The sequence below is a fragment of the Caretta caretta genome, chromosome 2 (genome assembly GCF_965140235.1).
Source record: "Caretta caretta isolate rCarCar2 chromosome 2, rCarCar1.hap1, whole genome shotgun sequence".
Taxonomy (NCBI): Eukaryota; Metazoa; Chordata; order Testudines; family Cheloniidae; genus Caretta; species Caretta caretta.
Genome location: NC_134207.1, coordinates 9,668,577 through 9,683,589, shown reverse-complemented (window position 1 = coordinate 9,683,589; position 15,013 = coordinate 9,668,577). Strand labels below are relative to the sequence as shown.

The window sequence follows — 15,013 nt, the reverse complement described above, 5'->3', positions numbered from 1 at the left end:
GCCTACTCTCCCAATTAAGGAGACAGGTCCTTTGAACAAAAAGCTTCGCCAAGATTTAAGATATAGTAATGAATATGAGTGCAATGATTGCATTTATAGTGTCACTTTTTCCTTTTAATCATTATTTGACCACTCCTTTTTAATTAAAAGGTCTGCACGTGCATTTCATATGCATTTAACCCCTTTTACACCATCACTTATCAACTTGGCATCAAGCTAGTATGTCCCCACTGAGCAGAATTTATGTTAACTGTGGCCTGATTAAGTAGCAGTCATTACTGTTCGCTATCATAATCTTTTCACTGGGGGATGCCCCAACAAAGCATATATCCCAAGCAAGTGGATGTGGCAAATCTATTTGGAACTGCTGTGATTAAATATTTCACATACCTGTTTAATATCATGGTATTGTCCTAAAAGTGCATAAGGACAGTAGGATATGCTCATAGAGACTATTCCCATAGTGCTGATCATTATCATAGCCACGTACACATTGGGGAACATAGCCATCACTGCAGTTCCAATAGCAAAACCCAGCGTGCCCAGAATGTAGATCACCTTTATGCTAAGGTCATAGTTGTCCAAGTATTTTTGTAGTAAAGCTGCAGAGAATTAAAAACCAAAAATCAAATACACATCATCAGGCTACTGAATTACGTTTTACAATACTCAGTCCTTCAGTCTGACATAACATTTAAGTGCTACATACTTTTTTTGTACAACACTCTGAACATGTACTGATTAATCTTCACCACCTACCTAGGAGGTAGGAACATGTTATACCCGTTTCAAAGAAGGGGGAACAGACACAGGTTAAGTGACTTGCCCAAGGCCACAATTCAAGCCTGTGGCAGAACTGAGACTAGAATTCAGGTGTTGCAGGATTCCAATTCAATGGACCATGATACCACTATATGTGATCAATGGTATTAACTAACATTTTCTGTTAAAGGAAAAAAAAGTGTCCAGCTTTTTTAAGCACAGGATAGATTCAGTTCCTAACTCAGAGATATTTACTAAATTACACACTTTTGATAATTAAATAATTCAGGCCTAGAGCCAAACTTCCTTTTGTATTTTGGAATGAGACATCTGGTTGGACATGCCTGAATAATGAGATGGTCCCAAGGATATTAAATTGTAATTCACATGTGTGGACTGCAAAAGGCAGAATTAAAGTATATCTAAAGTTCTATATTACAGTATATTTCAAGTGCAAATGGTAGCTCTAAAGTTTATAGGGTGCTTATCTGTCAGAGACTTAACACAGATTCATGTCTTAAAATGGTATATTTAAAGAACAGTCTTTATAAATGTTTTACATAAGATTAATATTTTTGATAGTCATAGTTTTAGTTTTCTGATGGCTGGCTGGCTAAAAGACACAAGTGTCCTCAGAAGTGGTTTTAGGTTTCAAACTATTAGAAAAGAGCTGTTCATATTTCTGTATTTGAGGTACTTTACCATACAGACACTTGAGGAGCCAGACTTAAGACTCACATTATAACATGTAAAATGCATTTTCAAGTTCTCATGCCCCTCCCTTAACCTTGCAAGAATTGATTGGAAGGTGCATTCTGGAGTCTAGACAAAATTATATTTTTACTTAGAAAAAAATATTTAACGTACTGTCCCAGCAGCATCCCACCTCACATGATTAGTGAGAAATATTTCATTGCTTGTCTACATAGAGCCTCTTACCTGAGCAAACAGCAGCAGTCGCAGCATAAATGACCAAGCCCCTGCAGCCCATCTGAACTCCGGCATTGTAGGCATGCAGTTCAGTAGAATTAGAAGGACCCTGCATGAAACAAAGATTTACCAGAGTATAATCAAAACAGAATAATTACCAGCAGTTCTGTATTGGCAACACAGGCTATTTGCTCACCTTGGGATCCCCTTTAAAGATGACCTGTCCCATGAAATCCGTATAAAACACTGCTTCAGCAATGATGGAAAACCAGGTTAAGAGGTGACAAAGGCAAAGCCTCAGGAGCTCATTGGGCATTTTTAGCATAGACAGCCACAGAAGTCGGACAGTGGTTTCCGTTTCCCCTTCTTCACTCTCAGTGTCTCCACTAGAATTCGTTGTGCCACTCTGATTCCTGTGTCTGTACCTCTGCCGCTGTCTCTTCTGCATGTCGTAGATGTCATTCATGCTGCGGGAGGACTTGATCAAGACAATGGCATTGGCCCGTCGGAAACGATAGCGGTGAGAACCTATTTTGCCATAGTAGGAGAAGGTGTAAGATGGCTGACGATAGAACATGTGCCTTCGTCTGCGCATGGAGTTTGAAGTACTAGATTGCTTCATGCCAATCCTAGCATGTCCATTGAGGAGATCTTTTGGTAGGGAGCCATTGTCATTTGGGACTTTGGCTTCATTCAAGTGATTATCAAGCAACATCTCCTCTTTTTCATTTTCCCTGAGGAAAGCAGAGAGGCGGTTAAATTTGCACTTCAGAAGTTCCTGGCTGGTGCTGAGGGGAGTATTTGGGTATGAAGGGTCTTGAAAAATGGAGGGCTCAATGTCATGTAGAAAAAGCAGCTCTGATTCGATTTCCAGAGTAGCATCTGGCATGTGCAGAACAGAATCGCTCTTACTCCTTACAATGTCCACCTCAAGGAAATCCATATTGAGGTCCTGCTCTGACTGAACCTCCTCTGGGTACACAGAGGTCCCATAGGGATCTTCCTCGCTAATTACATTCAGTCGATTCAGAGGTGGAAGGCTGCCACTGAGCTTAACACTAGAAAGTGTATCTGCTTCATCTTCAATTCTGTCTTGTTGAGGGTTATACTGCTCTTCTTCAATGCTAAAAAGGTGAAGAGCAACAGAGACAGAGAAAATAATGGCTGCAAAAAAGAAAAGTACTTGTTCTTGAGATTTAAAAAGGTCACCCAAGAAGGTCTGCATCCAGTCCAGCCCTCCTAACATATAGCCAATGGCTCCTCCAAGTCCTAAGGAAGGGGAAAAAAACAAAACAGTTACTATTTTGCTGCATGAAAATAAAGAGGTTACATTTCAGTCTGACCCTCCACAGTCAGATCTCAAACTTAAGTTTCCCTTGAAATACTATCTCATCTAAAGCACCCAAAGGTGATCCAGAAATACACAGAATCAGAAAGTGAGACATGTAGAAGTTTCCACTTTCAAGTTTAAGACATTTCTTGTTTCCTGGGAAGTATGAGTCTCTGATTACAGGCAAAATATTTTTGAGACTGCCATGACTTATTTTAAGTGGTGGTGCACTTTAATTCTGGATTTCCCAGCTTTAATTTAAAATATATTTCCAGGCTGGAGTCAACTCTCAGTCGGACAATGGGAAGAGGTTCAAGAAATAAAAAGCTGTCAGGCAAATTCTCACAAAATGGAAAATTCATTTTTTAAGTCTACGGCTTTAGATAAAACTTTGAGACCATATGTGATCCGTTAGTCCAATGTTATCACGTGATAACAAGCTGATGCAATTGGCCAGAGGACATAATTTCAATATTGCCCTAAACCCACATATTTCTAATGATGTGGTTTCACTTACAATGATGGAAAAACCAGAGTTTTACTATTAATGTCTTTGAGGAAACTGAAACAGATATCCATTTGGTATGTTACCATATATTTTACATATACACAACACCCACTTTTCCTTTTGGTTACACTGGTGTACATCCAGATTACTCCAGATTTATTTTAGTGGAATAACTCACTGACACCACCATAACGGTGAAACTTGGCCCACTTTATTATTGTTTTGTCTGTCTTTTCTATTTAGACTGGAAGTACTTCCGGGAAGAGAATGCCTTACTACATGTTTGCAGAGTACCCAGTGCAACAGGGTCCTAATCTTGACTGGGTCCTCCTCTAAGTACTTTGGTAATACAAATACAGGCTGTCCTCAACTTTACGAAGTTTGACTTACGACAAACGGCACTTATGTTCTGAATTGACACCCTGATGCGACTTACGATCATTGGTTTCGACTTTACGATGCTCAGTCTCACAATGGAGCGCATTGCGGTTCTGAGTTACGATGCAATTTACAGGAACCAATTATGTCGTAAGTCCGAGGATTGCCTGTAATCATATGATGCTTTATCCTAACTCCACTTGCAAGTATTATTTTGCGATAGCCAGGATTCACATAGATGTTCTCTTCATATAAAGTATCAAGACCCTCCAGATTGGGATGACTATGAGGCAGTACCGACACGAGGAGCAAGTTCAGTGAACATCGAGAGCTAATCTTTCAATGAAAGTCAGCTAAGTAATGACTTGTCAACTTCATGTAGATACAAAAACAGCAGGAGATATATAAGTGAACTGCATACCAGCTGAAAACGCATGGATGTTGAGTGCCATGTCTTGTTCTTCGCTGTCCACCACATCCAGTAAATAGGCCCGAATTGGCCCCTCTGTTGCATCAGCACAAAAATCCAATACTACCACTCCAAGCACTGTGAGAACTATGCCAATGGGCTGCTTGTCTGGGACATCTCCAATGGCCAGACCTGTGAAAAAAACGGGGGGGTGGGTGGGGAAATCTTTAAGCATTTTATCCAAAAGGAGCAAACTACTCAAAAGCAAGGTTAATCTCCTTAAGAGAAAGGCAGCCAACGCACTTACTGGAAACATTCCTTTACTCAATAAAATGGCCATTTCAGTTCTTTGGCACAGCTTCTTGCATAGTCTGGGACAGAAGGTATGTTTTTACATTTATGAGAATGACACTTGTTTCTCAAGAGTTTATCTGTTTTAAGCACCTCAGAAAGTATCAGCTACTATTTTTCATTTCTCATACATGTTATCCTCCAAAATCCAAAAGCAGTTTTTGGTGAAAGGCAGCCAGGTTAGAGAGGTCAGCATCCACAAAATTACATAACTGGTCAAAATACTGGTTATAAATGCAGTTATACTAGTTTCAGTTTTCCCCATTCAGTGTTGTAGATTGCACCCTTCAATATAGAGCACTCCTAGATGATCCCGCCGGTGTAAGCTACACTAATGGTACATTCCAAAAGTGGGAATGTGCAGAGCCCACTCAAACAATACTGCTTCTGTGTTTTAAAAAGAATCCTATGGAACATATTGAGCATGATGCTATTACATGCATCTCTGTTCCCTTGGCAATACTGCGACAGCCCCCCCATAGTGACAAAAGGGTAATAATTAGGGCTGTCAAGTGATTAAAAAAATTAATCATGATTAATCGCACTGTTGAATAATAGAATACCATTTATTTAAATATTTTGGGATGTTTTCTACATTTTCAAATATATGGATTTCAAATACAACACAATACAAAGTGTACAGTGCTCACTTTATATTTATTTCTGATTGCAAATACCTGCACTGTAAAAAACAAAAGAAATAGTATTTTTCAAGTACTGTAATGCAATCTCCATCACGAAAGTTGAATTTTCAAATGTAGAATTATGTACAAAAAATAACTGCATTCAAAAATAATACAATGTAAAACTTTAGAGTCTACAAGTCCACTCAGTGCTACTTCTTGTTCAGCCAATCACTAAGACAAACAAGTTTGTTTACATTTGCAGGAGATGCTGCTGCCCGCTTCTTGTTCACAATGTCACCTGAAAGTGAGAACAGGCATTTGCATGGCACTGTTGCAAGATATTTACATGCCAGGTGCGCTAAAGATTCATGTCCCTTCATGCTTCAACCCCCATTCCAGAGGACATGCGTTCATGCTGATGACAGGTTCTGCTCGATAACAACCCAAAGCAATACGGACTGATGCGTGTTGACTTTCATCATCTGAGTCAGATGCCGCCAGCAAATTTTTCACTAAGAGGGTGGTGAAACACTGGAATGCGTTACCTAGGGAGGTGGTAGAATCTCCTTCCTTAGAGGTTTTTAAGGTCAGGCTTGACAAAGCCCTGGCTGGGATGATTTAACTGGGAATTGGTCCTGCTTTGAGCAGGGGGTTGGACTAGATGACCTTCTGGGGTCCCTTCCAACCCTTATATTCTATGATTCTATGAAAAGGTTGATTTTCTTTTTTGGTGGTTTGGGTTCTGTAGTTTCTGTATCGGAGTGTTCCTCTTTTAAGACTTCTGAAAGCATGCTCCACACCTTGTCCCCCTCAAATTTTGGAAGACACTTCAGATTCTTAAACCTTGAGTCAATTGCTGTAGCTATCTTTAGAAATCTCACATTGGTACCTTCTTTGCGTTTTGTCAAATCTGCAGAAGTGTTCTTAAAATGAAGAACATGTGCCGAGTTATCATCCATTACTACTACAACATGAAAGATATGGTAGAATGTGGGTAAAACAGAAGAGGAGACATACAATTCCCCCCCAAGGAGTTCAGTCACAAATTTAATTAACACATTTTTTTTTAAAACGCATGTCATCAGCATGGAAGCATGTCCTCTGGAATGGTGGCCAAAGCATGAAGGGGCATACGAATGTTTAGCACATCTGGCACGTAAATACCTTGCAATGCAGGCTACAAAAGTCCCATGCGAACGCCTGTTCTCACTTTCTGTAAATAAGAAGTGGGCAGCATTATCTCCCATAAATGTAAACAAACTTGTTTGTCTTAGCGATTGGCTGAACAAGAAATAGGACTGAGCGGACTTGTAGGCTCTAAAGTTTTTGCATTGTTTTGTTTTTGAGTGCAGTTATGTAACAAAGCAAAACGACATTTGTAAACTGCACTTTCACGACAAAGATTGCACTTGTATGAGGAGAACAGAAAAATACTATATTATTTTTACAGTGCAAATATTTGTAATAAAAATAATATAAAGTGAACAGTGTATACTTTGTATTCTGTGTTGTAATAAGAAAAGGAGTACTTGTGGCACCTTAGAGACTAGCCAATTTATTTGAGCATAAGCTTTCGTGAGCTACAGCTCTCATGAAAGCTTATGCTCAAATAAATTGGTTAGTCTCTAAGGTGCCACAAGTACTCCTTTTCTTTTTGCGAATATAGACTAACACGGCTGTTACTCTGAAACGTGTTGTAATAGAAATAGATATATCTGAAAATGTAGAAAAACATCCAAAAATATTTAATACATTTCAATTGGTATTCCATTGTTTAACAGTGATTAAAACTGCGATTAATTTTTGTGAGTTAACTGCAATTAAGTAATAATTACTTTAAAAAAAAGTATTCTCAAAGTTTGAGAACACAGACCACTTTGATTGATTTAGTAAAAAATGTAATCACAAGAAGATTGCCAAGAAAAGTTTTAGCTGATGCATTAAGCTATGTTTGCCAATATCAACAGATGCAGACCTAAACTAACATGCAGAGGTATCTTAAATCAGAATGAGCTTCCTCTCTATCTAGATAAATCTATTAGGCGGCCTGCAGTCAGATGGCTATTACAAATTTGCAGGGGGAAAAGGAATAGCAGGAGCAGAGAGAGACAACTAGCGGACAAAGCAACAAGCACATCATATATTACCCATTCCTCCAAGTATTAACATTTTCTTGCAGGGACTAAGTCTAAGAAAACTGGTAGAGCAAAGCAATGGAAGCTGCTGATGTCTAATAAGTAGACATGATTTGTTTATGAACAGGAAGAGTTTTTATCCTGGGCAAGCTGTAGGAAGTTAAAAACATCACATGGTGGGTCAGTCAAGCTTTGGAAAGGTAAAATGCTGACCCACTGTCAAATGCTCAGTTCACTTCCTACAATATTAAGACTTCTGTTAAAAATAGAGCTGCGTCTACCACACAAATAAGAGCAAAAGAGTTATGGCTCGGTTCCTTGCTATTGTATCAATCCAAAGGTGATGTAAATGTTTGCCCAAATTTTACTTGCTGCTGCCAGTCCCATACTAAATTTCACAAAGATTCTCAGATCCTAGATTAAATCTTGTAGTAAACTATGTTCTAAGCAAACAGTTTATTTTTAACAACTTTGATGGGGACTCAGAAAAAATTATTTTCCCACATACAGTTTCTGATAAACAAATATTAACAGTGTTCTGGACATTTTCAATACCAGGACTAAGAAAAGAACAAGAAAAAGTGAAAAGATAATTTTTGAAATAATGCTGGAAACAGGATGTGTTGCCAGATATGCATTAAAGGGAAAATGGATCACAACAGGAAACATTTCCCTGTGAACAGGTTGCTACAGTTTTCCCATGTCAAGAACTGGCTGAATTCATCTCAGCATCTGCAAATAGCTGGCAACCACGATTAATGACTAGGTATTAACAGTTACAGCTAGGCTTGCAACACATCTACTCTAGTATTTAGCACTGTACTGTGATTTTTTAAAGAGAAGAAACAACAAAGTTTGGGATAGTTCACATGTTAGAAATCTCAAGACTATATACTAATTTAGTACTAAACATCATTTAAATCAATCAACTGCATATCATCTCAGTTTCTTATAGAAATGTCTTAGATCCAAGACTGTAGCAAAATAGGAAGGCAAGTGATTTCCCCATTATTTACCTATAACAGAGCCATTAAGGAAAAGTGCAACACCAAAGAGGACACCAATGCAGAGAGCAAGAATAAAAGGCCGCCGGCGGCCCCAGCTCAGCGTGCAGCGGTCACTAGCCGAACCTATGAGTGGAGTGAAGATCAGGCCCAGGATGGGGCTAAGGAACCAAGTGAGGCTGTAGTATTGTTCAGGAAGACCTAAAACAAAGACAAAGAGGGTTCACAGATTACATGCTGGGCAATGAACATTTTAGATCTAACAGGATTTCTAGGTTTATGAAAAGGTATAATACATGAACAATACATCTGTCTCCAGTAATCACTCTCCTGAATGCACAACGGCCATTAGATTCCCTAAAATTATGGAACTTTACCTTTAACTGGCAGAGAACTCACAGGAGTTAAAAGGGTATATTTTCAATGTAAAACCCACATGCAGCATGAAGACTACAGTTAACATATCCGAACTGCTGAAATAAAGGTTATAAAATGAGTAGCATTATTTAGGAGTCAGTGGGAAGATTTAATTAGTCAATGCCATCCAAAAGGCTATTCTGATTTTTGCATACATAGGAAATCTGACCCTGTAGGGAGAGCAAAATAGAGGAGTCCGTGTCAGTTGTGTAGGAGTTTAGCAATAGGATTTTTGGACTTTACTTGTACATGGACATATAAAAACCGCAGTGAGCCTTCTGACATTCTTGAAGAATTACCTGTAGGCCACTGCGTCTGGTATTTCCCCTTCTTGCAGAACTATTAATGCAAAACTATTGTGATAACCAACTGATGCAAGTCTGAGAAAAGCAACATGCAGGGCTACTAAAGCTTTAATGTCTCGAGACCTATAGACAGTTTTACAGCCATATAAGTGTTCCTTTTCCCATAGAACCCTCACCAAGCAGTATATATTCCCTGTGCTCAGTTTTTGAAAACTGGACTTATTTATAAATATCTTAAAGTGTTAAAATGAAACCAGTGCTCTACTCATTGCTGTGCTTATAATTTTGTACCAAATGGTTTATTCGGGATAAAATTGAACAATGGACAAAAAGCAATTATTTGCTAGACTTCAGAATGGATAAATAGGTTGCTCCTCTCTAAAACCAAAAGGGTTTTTTTGTATTGCTTTTTTTTTTTTGGTTTCAGAGTAGCAGCCGTGTTAGTCTGTGTTCGCAAAAAGAAAAGGAGTACTAGTGGAGCCTTAGAGACTAACCAATTTATTTGAGCATGAGCTTTCGTGAGCTACAGCTCACTTCATCGGATGCATTCAGATGAAGTGAGCTGTAGCTCACGAAAGCTTATGCTCAGATAAATTTGTTAGTCTCTAAGGCGCCACTAGTACTCCTTTTCTTTTTTCTTTTTAAATTTTTCAAAAAAATTGAGTTCTGTATTCAGGACTGAGGGGGGGGAAGTGAAATGGGTTTACCTGGGAAAAAGCTGGTGCAAGTGATAAATAACATCTGGAGAAAGACAAGTGAACGGAAGGAAGGAGACAAAAAAAAAAACAACAAAAAAAAAACACCACAGCCCACACACCAAAGGAAAAAAAAGCCTGCTACCCACATTTAGTGTGAGTAATACTGTCCTGCAGCCTATAGATGGCTGGAGTGCTTCAGAGCAGTTGTTACATTCAGTCAGAGTCTGTTCAGAAGTGTTCTCCCTCTTTAATACAGCACTACCTCATATACTCTTTTGACACAATTTATAACAAAGCAATATGGGCAACAGTCCAATGTTTATTGTCTAAGTAGCACGGAGCCTAAAAATACCAATATTCTAATGCTAAAGAAAAATACTCAATTCAAAACCATAGGTAGTGATCACAACTGTTTGATCTTTACCATTGAGATCAAGCTGCACTTCATGTTTTCATCCTGTGGGTATTAGTTATCAAGTGGGATTATGGCAATCATTCAGAAAAACCCACATGGTAGTTCAGGAAAGTCTAATCTCATTGCTATTTAAAGTACCATCGAATCTTGACTAACATGATGACTTGTTCTATGAGAAGTTGGTTTCCCAAGAGAGCAGGAAAGAGTGTAGTGGTACAGTGAATAAGCTATATAGACAGAGAATTTAGTTGTTGCTTACTAAAGAAGGGTATTTCATCCTAAAGGCTCTCAGTGATGATCGGAAGCCAAGAACCTCTGTGATGGGACCAGCTTTTGCCCACTGTAACAAGTTCACAACCACAGCTGCTTGGTCCAATATTGGGCTATTAAGATCATCACTATTAAGATCATGCACTCTTCTGAGCTTTGTCACGACTTCTGCTACTAGTGGAAAGGCACACCGAAGCTTTCTTCCCAGTGGATGGAGCAGGCACTCTTTGATAATAGTATTTTCTTGGTTGGAGCTGAAGACCAGCAGCTTCCTGTTTAAGTGACTGGCAGAGATCCACCTCCAACATCCTCCACTAGAAGAGGATCTAGTCTCTCCTTGATGTAGATACCACTCATATGGCTTAAATTAGCTTGCAGTTGCGTTCACCTTCTGTGCTAGCTATGAGATAGTTGCCTATGGGACAAAGCTCAGAGAGACGTGCCAAGGGAACTACAAATAGAGGGGGCTGAGAGACCAAGTGTTCACACCATGGCTCATGCTGCCACCTGCTGGCTTTTGCTTAGCTTTTCTGACAGGCTGATGAGGTCTTGGATATTGGCCATGGGCAGGAAGGCTTTGAGTTGAGCTACACCTAGAAGGGAGCATCAAGATCTTCTGGGACATGTAAAGTCTACCTCCCAGTTTTCAGGGACAATTAGAAGTTAACAGCTCTGATCTGGACTCTCCCCAATCTCTGCTCGGACTACAGCTCTAGCTTGCATCTACACCCGCCAGCTCCCCTTCTATTACTGGTAGAGCACTGCACAAAGTCAGCCAGCAGGGGTGCACTCACACAGAAGTAGGTCTTAGGATACAGTCCTGCCTGGGGGCCAGCCTCTGCTTGCACACTGGTTTTATACCAGTGTTAATTCCTTTGGCATCAATAGTTTACTCCAGTATGAGAGTAGAATCAGGCCCTGAATGTTTAACATGTACCAAACCAGACCATACAAAATGTTAACACTTATGCATGCCTGATCTATTGCACAGGCTGGGGCTAATTTAATGCAGAAACCAACGCACAGGAGGAGGAAATTTTTCAGCACAAGAATGTACAAAGCTCAAACCCAGACAGGTTTTTAAGTCTCTTATGGTTGGATGACTTTTTGCACCCACTACATACCTGCAAGACATAAGAAGAGAAGGAAACGCCCAGCACTGTTTTACTCACTAGAAATCCTCTTTCGTCAGGTTAGCCCTGCATCAGTGGTTCATGTCATGTAATGCTGCTTGTTATAACAAGTATTACCTTAAAAGACATCCAGTAATTACAGATTCATTAACATAACTGGTCTGTGCAGAAGTCACCATGACACGAAACAAGTCAAATGCCACAAGCCTTTTGAACGTGTGTATGCTGGGAAGAGTTTAAATTTTGAGCTTCAAAACTGGGTAATTTTTGTTTTGGGACATTAAGCCTTTCTGAGTTGGCTCAGAAGTCAATAAATCTATTTAAAGCCAAAGAGAAAGTGTTGCATGCTAACCATAAAACTTCACCAAACAAACGCATCTGAAGACATCCAAAGCTAGCAAAGTTTCAATTTCTTACATTGACAAATATCGACCTATTTGAAGTCAAAGAAATGTACCACATATGTAGGTACAACAGTACATAAAAATTCAGAGACTCTCTTAACTGAAGGATGGAATACCAGAGGAAAGGAACTTGATACGGCATTAACTTGTATACCAATCTTTAATCCGATCTGAACTGATCACCCAGGTACAAAATTAAAACCCACTTTTAAACCTTTTCTGTCAGCTGCAATAGAATTTGCACTTCTCTAAATTTTACAGACAGGGAACTTAATTTGCATGTTTTGAAACAAGGTTAATGAATTGCACAGAAAGGTTACTGAACTGTTGCACAAGTGTCACAAGATCCTCAAAAAACCAAAAACAAAAACAAACTGATTTTATTGCTCGCATTACTGCTTTCTGTTTACTACTTGCGAGGTCAGCTTGTTTCTGTACATTATATAAATGATGTAATAGTCAAAAGTCAGGCTAAGACAAATAGCTGTGATGGAAGTTTACAGTCTTAGTTGCCAAAAGCTAGGCTCCTAAATCCACATATAAGAGGCACTGAAAACCCTCATTTGCAAGAGTTTCAGAAGGGGCTCAGTACTTCTGGGGGGGGAAAAAATAGGCCATTTAGATACCTAAAGTAAATATGGTTTTAGATGTCCAACTTTGAAATTTTTCAGGAAACTACTTTTTAGTAGCCAGAATATTCTTCTTTAGAAATATAAACGCTTGTGCAAAACTTGAGCCACGAACAAGAGAAAAATTAAGAAGTACAACTCCTGTTTTTCTGCAGAGCTGTCAAGGCACCTAAAACTTGAATGGGTCAAAGGTAACTTCGTAGAAATTGCTTCAACAGTGATTTGACCATTGTACATTTATTTAGTGGTCAGAAGAAAGGAAACCTTTGACTGCAGCTGCACCTTATCTTGTCTGACTAATCACATTGCAGTGCCAACACTACCAGGCTCTACCTTTACAGTTCAGCTGCCACATGTGAACCTTGCATCCACCCTGCTGTTTGCAGGTCAGAAGTTTGCAACAGCACTTCTCTTCCCATGCAGATTCACAGTGGACAGAGAAAGGCATGTCTGACTTCCCCAAACATTGAAAGTATGCCTATGCCGGGAGGAAGCCTCTCAGGCTGGCCTGACAGGGTGGTGTTGGCAGGACTCACACTAATGCACTAAAAATAGCAACATGGACTTTGCATGCTTGAGAGCCCAAGCAGCAAAGGGAGGGGATGGGTTTGGGCACCTGAGCTCCAACGTCACAGCAACTTCCAGACTATGATTTTTAGCATGCTAGGGCAAGTCCCACAAACACAAGACTGTTGCCCCAGGCTGTGAGGCTGACTCCCAGATGCAGTCTAGACATAGCTTGCTAATTCAACAGTGCTCCTAATCTTAACAGGCCACAGTGGTAAGACTCCTCAAGACATCCCTCCTAGATGTTCTTCATAAAGTCCAAACTATCTGCATGCCTAAGGGATTTTATTTTTTGAGGAACAGAGAGAGGGCAGCACGGTGGGGGCGGGGGACTTTCAAAAATAGCATCTTGGTCACTCCAGTAGCGCTAGGGTTTGTATAGGAAGGCATTTTATGTTACAGTGAAAAGACTAAAAGACACACTTTTGGAGCAGTTCCTGGCAAGAGTAACTCATATGTTAGGATAGAAGTAGAAACAATCTGTCACAGTATTTTCACGTGCGTGTGCATACACACATATATACCGTTCGGAGAAAATAAACAGAGGGAATTTGAAAGGACAAAGCTGAAGTGCCGCAAAATGTTAGGTGCCTCTTAACAAGTATGGTCCCTGCTCAAGAGATGATATGTCACATTTAGACACTGCAAAGTGAGGATCAAACACACCACAGAGGAGGTAAGAAGGGGGAAAATGATATTACAGATACTTATGAAGGCACATGGGCATCCCGATAGTTCAATTTTTTGCATTCTTCTCTCCCCTTTACAGGCAAGATTTAAATAAGGTGAGTAAGATGGCATGTTGAACATGTCCAGCCGTAAGGAGAGAAGATGAAGGGAGTACCTTCTTAAAGTTTTTGGCACTGAAAAATTCCCTACTGTGTTGTGCTGGAGAATATTCATTACTACCATCTAGTGGTAAAAAAGGCAGCCACGTGGCATTTTAAGTGAATTTCAGATTAGCAGCCCTATAGATTCCAGTTCTCTACAGGTACACAGAGGCAGACATTTTGACTGAACTTGGAATGAGTACCACACTGTACAAGATTAGTTCATCTATTCCTACCCAGTCACTGGTCCTTTCAGCTGAGTCTTGCTAAGTGAAAATTTCTGTCAATTGCTATATTCAGCAGGGAACTGGACTGTAATAAGTTCGTGATTGAGCTTATATGGGCCAAACGAGCTATCAGACAGTAAGCATTTTTAGTCAGATGGGGCTTGAATTGGGGAACCTAGAGGTGAAAGCACCTGCATCCTGTTACCAATCCCATGAGCTGTCTGGTGCTGTTCCTTTATTATAATCCTTTTGCCTGGAATTTTCCACTACTGTGTTTGTCCTGTCAGGGAATAGGATCCAAACTTTATGCTTTGTGACCATTAACAGTCATGCACTGAGCTAGGCAACACTTGTAATTGTTTTTGATTTTTCCGTTGACCTCTTGGGGGGAAAAAAGTAATTCAGGTACTGTTATTTAGCAGTCAGCGAAAACACACAAATACTGAAGAGGAAAAAATACCCTGGATAAACAAGCTCTCGCACTGGCCCCATGAGCTCACAGTGTGGAGAAGGTTAGAAGTCCTACACAACTCAGTGAAAAAAAACAATTGCATTTCTATTAGCAGCTACCACTGCCACTGAGACGCTTGCAACATGGCATTTCCCAGCAAGCTATCAACAAACAGGACACTGGCTCCCAGTAAATAAGTTTTTGTTTTTTCCCCAGACAAAAAAAAAGCCCAAC

At 39.8% G+C, this 15,013-nt stretch overlaps 1 protein-coding gene across 3 annotated transcripts in view; it reads right to left on the bottom strand.

The window, feature by feature from the left end:
• SLC45A4 (solute carrier family 45 member 4) overlaps positions 1-15,013 on the bottom strand; it is a 142,361-nt gene that overhangs the window by 7,494 nt on the left and 119,854 nt on the right. For all 3 annotated transcript variants that reach the window (XM_048841758.2, XM_048841757.2, XM_048841759.2), the window contains exons 3-7: positions 8,446-8,634; positions 4,330-4,509; positions 1,889-2,961; positions 1,702-1,801; positions 391-602 (exon numbers count right to left, since the gene is read on the bottom strand). In XM_048841758.2, coding sequence (XP_048697715.1) covers positions 391-602; positions 1,702-1,801; positions 1,889-2,961; positions 4,330-4,509; positions 8,446-8,634 — 1,754 coding nt within the window. The remainder of the gene's footprint in view (positions 1-390; positions 603-1,701; positions 1,802-1,888; positions 2,962-4,329; positions 4,510-8,445; positions 8,635-15,013) is intronic.